The 5,715-nt window shown below is 38.1% G+C and overlaps 1 protein-coding gene across 8 annotated transcripts in view; it reads left to right on the top strand.

Annotated features, from left to right (window-relative positions):
• Positions 1 to 5,715, top strand: part of LOC106948073 (serine/threonine-protein kinase WNK2) — a 76,129-nt gene that overhangs the window by 32,834 nt on the left and 37,580 nt on the right. For all 8 annotated transcript variants that reach the window (XM_015033526.1, XM_015033527.1, XM_015033531.1 and 5 more), the window contains exons 3-7: positions 1,428 to 1,600; positions 1,696 to 1,916; positions 2,007 to 2,164; positions 4,253 to 4,341; positions 4,996 to 5,215. In XM_015033526.1, coding sequence (XP_014889012.1) covers positions 1,428 to 1,600; positions 1,696 to 1,916; positions 2,007 to 2,164; positions 4,253 to 4,341; positions 4,996 to 5,215 — 861 coding nt within the window. The remainder of the gene's footprint in view (positions 1 to 1,427; positions 1,601 to 1,695; positions 1,917 to 2,006; positions 2,165 to 4,252; positions 4,342 to 4,995; positions 5,216 to 5,715) is intronic.

The raw sequence follows: 5,715 nt of genomic DNA, 5'->3' as shown, positions 1-5,715 counted from the left end.
TACTTTTTCTGTTTTAGACGAGTTGACGCTACTTGAATAATTAACTCGACTGCGCTGGGTTTCATTCCGGCGTCATTGTCGCTGATCTTTGTCTGGGGTGGGGGTCTGGCTTTCCCTCAGTGATTGCGTCTCTGTTATGCAAGGTGATTTTGTTTATTTTTGAAGGAAATGCACAACGCCACATGCACTGTGCGCAGTCGCAAGCAAAGTTCTGTGAAAATCCTCCCTGCAGTGAAATGCAGTGACTGTATTGGAGACGGGGATTCTGGAGGATGCTTCAGTGCCTGGTTGGGGATGAAGAAGGGAGTGGTTGATGTGAAGGGTGCAGGGAAGAGGATGTGCCGCTCAGTGGGGGCAGGAGAGATGGGAGCAGAAGATGGTTAAGAGAGAGTGAGTGCACATGTGAAACAGGCTGAGAAAGATGGAAAAGATTAGTGACATAACCTTTAAGACTGCAGCATGATGTGGGAGTGACAGCGATCATGTCTAGTTTGTTCTACTTAGTGTCGGTGGGTTGTCACGTTTCGCCGTCTAGATTCTTTAATACTTCTTAAGATTTGATCTGGTAATTTGTAGAGCACTTCCCACTTCCCCCAAGTTGAAATTTTGTTGAGAACCTGATCATATTCAACTGTTTCTGTCCAAAACACTGGCCCCAGCGCTTATCAAAGCTGATTAGTAAAATGAACTGCAAAACATCAATTTAAGCTATTGCAACTCACTTATTGTTTTAGATGTTAAAACAATGTCCAAGTTCACTTTATTAACTCAACATGTAACATTTAATCAAGACTGCTCAGTCTGTGTGATTCTCAAAAGAGAAAAAGTGCAAATGGTTCGCTGGGATGTGCATTTCGAGGTTAAACAGATTGTAATATTGGCTACTTATCAGCTTCATCAGCTTATTCTTTTTCAAAAACGCTTTTTAAATATTTTTTGTGCAAAATGTGCAACAATATTTACATATATTTTAACTCATCAGAATAGATGAAAAGGGCATAACATTTTCCATTCACAGTAAAACCCAGGGCTTTTTAGGCCTTGCTGTATTCCCTGGTCTTTTTCATCTGCCCACCTATTTTAGGTTTGGGTAATTACACTTTTTAAAGTTTGTATTGAGCACATGTGAGCCTGTCAAGTAGCGTGGCTATAGGATCTTTCTTTTGACTGTCACAAACTTTTCCATCTACTCTGTGTACCAGTGTGTTTATTGTTCAAGCATGAACAAAAGACATGGATACCTCATCCCAGGCACCCTACCATTCCAATATTTGAGAAATACTGGAGAGATCCATTTGAACGTGGCGGGAAAAATGATGAGCTCTTACATCTTTTTCATTGCTTTGAAGCAACATTATACATGACACTTTGACCATTTTACTGTTCGAACTCTGTTTACTATTTATTTTGCTTTGTTTTTCCACCAGGACCGTAAGCTGTCAAAAATGGAACGCCAGCGCTTTAAGGAGGAGGCAGAGATGTTGAAGGGTCTACAGCATCCCAACATTGTTCGTTTCTATGACTTCTGGGAATCTCCTCTAAAAGGAAAGAAGTACATTGTTTTAGTGACGGAGCTCATGACATCAGGAACGCTAAAAACGTAAGTATTTATAAAGGGCTTTTTTTCATCAAAAGTGGAAATGAATGGTCATGTACACTTAAGCACTCATACAAATTTCTCACTCCTTCTCTTAGTTACCTTAAGCGTTTCAAGGTCATGAAACCCAAAGTCCTGAGAAGCTGGTGCAGACAGATCCTGAAAGGCCTTCACTTTCTCCACACCAGAACGCCACCGATCATCCACAGAGACCTCAAATGTGACAACATCTTCATTACTGGACCGACGGGGTCAGTCAAGATAGGAGATTTAGGACTGGCGACACTCAAAGCTGCCTCCTTTGCAAAAAGCGTCATAGGTATGAAATTTGGGTATTGGACTTAACTATGAGGCTGGAGACGGTGATGATTCTGTCCAATTACGAGGGACTCTGTCGTTCTTTTTCTAGGTACTCCAGAGTTCATGGCTCCAGAGATGTACGAAGAGCACTATGACGAGGCCGTGGATGTCTATGCATTTGGCATGTGCATGCTAGAGATGGCCACCTCAGAGTATCCCTACTCAGAGTGTCAAAATGCTGCTCAGATTTATCGTAAAGTTACTAGTGTAAGTGGACCTGCGGTTAAGATTTATTTTCTAACTTTTGAGAGTTAGAAAAGAACTCTCAAAAGTTTGCCACCTCAGAAAGGTGGCAAAGAGGAAACAAAACTAACCAAATTGATTGAGATTATGTAGTCTGTGGCATTTCTAGTGAATTTAGTATATAATACAGTAAAGATTCAGTTGAGAGCAAATATCACGCAGTGTTATAGGTGTCTCAGAATAATCAATATTTCAATATAATTGTTACAAAAATTATGTAAATGAGCTGCTTCTGGAAGTTTAAAACTCCAGGAAAATGAGAAGTGAGTCTCTGAGCATTTGAAGAAATTTTTCCCACAAGGCAGAGAAATATGAAAAACTGAATGATGCAGACAAAGTAAAATTTTAAAGCAGATTAAAAATGTCAGTAAAGCTCCTGCATCTCAAAAACAGGAGAGTTAAATATACCAGACAATATACTTACAGTGTTATTGTGTCTTTGAGTTCCACCTTCAAGCTATTTCTCAGGAATGGATTTGGTGCAGCGGATTGCTCTTTTCTGCTGTAGCTGCAATGTAACACAAAAAAAATCTCAATCAGCTGGCAGCTACATCGGCTACTAAAAGTGACAAAATGACCAAACCCTCTGTTCTGTAGTGAAAGAATTAGCATGCGGCTAAATATAAAACAAGTAAACATAAATATATGCTGCACACATAGTGTAGCTGACAATATAAGCAGAACGTAATTAGAATCCGTAGCAACCGTGCCATCCTGACTGATCATCAAAGAAAATATGATGCTAAATTACCCGAAACATAAAAACTGAACAGCTGCTGCTGAATACATTACAATTCACGAGACCCTTGTCTACACTGTAAAAAAAATTTGCCTGCACCAGATCCATGTTCTGGATCCACATTAAAAACCAATTTTGAATACAAGAATCCAAAGCAAATGGAAGCACAAAGTATCCAATGATATTTCATTGCGGTATATGCTTTCATAACAAATAAACACTTCCTGTTTTGCAGTAAAGAGAAGTGACTCTTGAATAGTTTTCTTTCCTAATGGTAGCTTAATAGCTTTCTACCTGACTTTGACCTAATTACTTTAATACAAACACTGTCGTATATGACTTCAAAAAAAGGTTGTAGTGGTTTTATAAATTGTATCACGTATTTTACTAAGCATCACTATCGAGTGTGAATTTTTACTGTTATTTCAACAATACAAAATAATAGATTATACTATTATGATTACTATTATATGTTATAATTTTACTTTATCAAACTTTTTACAGAATTTCTGTTAAGAGTTTCATGCTGTATAAACTGGGATTCATAAAAATAAGACGCATTGAGGTTAAAAGTTGTTGGGTTTTATTCCATATGTGGTCATAGATCATGATTTAATAGAACAGTGCGTCCATCTCTTGACGTGGCATACTCCAAATTGTCATTTAGTTTGGGGATTGTCTTTAGTCATGTTGGACTTCCATATTTGATAAAAGGTATTGATTTTTCAGCTCTTGACGTCTCAAGATAAGCTAAGACATGATTACTGTATATGCAGTTAATGCAGGAAGGCTCTCTGCTCCCATTGATGGATGAGAAACACTAGAGAAGCTGTCTCTAGATGCTGCTTGCGCCAGACCAAAGTGGGATATTAATTTGCGATTGATCAAAAGCGATACTAGTAACATTTTACTTCCCCAATGAAAAGATGATTGAAAAGACGTGTATAATTGACTTTTAAATTTTACTCTTGGCACATTGAATGCCTGATTAATTCAAATACATTATAATAACAATGTGATGTATGGTGTTGTAAAATGCCTTAGTTCAACAGTCCTGTTTGATTTTAACGAAGTCAGGTTTGACCTTACTCAAATTCTTGTTGAATTTGAATAAGAATCTATGCATCTATTTGAACTGTTAGGGATTTGTTACAGTTGCAATCTGACCAAAGGGTGTGTGTAAAGACGAGACCTGTTAGGTTGAAAACCAAAAACAAACAGCCTTCACACAATTTAGCTTTCTTTCTGCTTTTATCAGGAAAACGTTTTCATGTCTCTTCATGTCCTGTGTATTCATGTTTCTTTACTTTCAGGGTGTAAAGCCAGCCAGCTACAACAAGGTTGTGGATCCTGAAATCAAGGAGATCATTGGCGAGTGTATATGTCAAAAGAAAGAGGAACGGTAAGTGATTTTTTTTTTTTTCTCTTGTCCAACAAAGGCCAGAGGTACTCCTGCATTTAATGACTTTTGCTGTTTCTCTGACACTAAAGATTTCAACAGCACAGTAGTCTTCCTCCTAAACTGTTGTAAAGTTCTGTGATGTAATGAGTTTCCCTACAAGCAGGCCAAATGAGCCTTGAATACCATGTGGTGGACCTTTTTTGGGAACATTTGCCAGAGCTCAATTGGAAAACACCTGGTATTGTTTAATGCAATTACTTAGTGAACCTAAGTCATGTCTTCACTGTGTTTAATTTCTGCTGCTGCAGTTTCTTATCAACATCAATCAATCAATTAAACTTGAGCTTTAATTTTCCCTTTAAAAAAATATATATATATACCATCAGTTTTTGCTTTAAAAAAAGCTGATGTAAAAATTAGGCAAACTGTAAGATTTGCACTTCAGTATATGTATAGAGTACTACCTCTTGCATAATGAAAATAAAATCACTAGCTACAAAACTCAACAAATATGAATGAATTAAGAAAAATATTATAGCTGAAAATACTGCTGTTGACTTACTACTGTCATTGTGTTATCAATTGTCAGGCCACCAAGTCTTAGCCCAAATTGTTTAGTCTGAGTTTTATTTTATTTCTTTGTTGCTTTTTCAGGTATACCATTAGGGACCTGTTGAACCATGCTTTCTTTGCCGAGGACACAGGTGTGAGGGTGGAGCTTGCAGAGGAAGACGATGGGAAAAAACCCATCATAGCTCTCAAACTGTGGGTGGAGGACCATAAGAAGTTGAAAGGAAAGTACAAGGAGAGTGGAGCCATTGAGTTCACATTTGACTTGGAGAAGGAGGTTCCTGAGGTTGTGGCACAAGAAATGGTTAGTTAATTATTTAGTACACAAGAGCTGTGACTTAGTTTGTGTTTCTCATGCATACAATCTTCATATTTTTCAAACTGTTTCACTTTTTGAAGCCTAATCTATTTAGATTCTTGGTGGCTCAGTAGTTTTATATATATTGAGCCTGAATGCCAACAGTGGCAGGGCTTAAAGAGCTCCGGCCAGGGGCCAGATTTCCGGCTTTTGACCAAGCGGTCCACCTCAACCAATCTTCATGGGTCGCCTCAACCAAACTGTAGTCTCCGGGCTTAAAGAGCCCGGAGACTACAGCCAGACTTCCGGCTTTTCAAGCAAAGCGAGCATTGGACCAAACGGCCTGCCTCAACTAAACTGTAGATAATAAACAAAGATGTCTGCCAATCAGAATTCTAGCTCACTTTTAATTTGACTCTTTAGGACTTGATTAAGAACCAGATTTGTTCTTTGTAATTTCTGTCCAGTAAAACTATTAATCTATAAATGAATAGACAGGTCTATAT

The sequence above is a fragment of the Poecilia latipinna genome, unplaced genomic scaffold, assembly GCF_001443285.1.
Source record: "Poecilia latipinna isolate Pla-1442-1.1 unplaced genomic scaffold, P_latipinna-1.0 Scaffold271, whole genome shotgun sequence".
NCBI lineage: Eukaryota > Metazoa > Chordata > Actinopteri > Cyprinodontiformes > Poeciliidae > Poecilia > Poecilia latipinna.
This window is presented reverse-complemented; position numbering and strand designations above follow the sequence as displayed.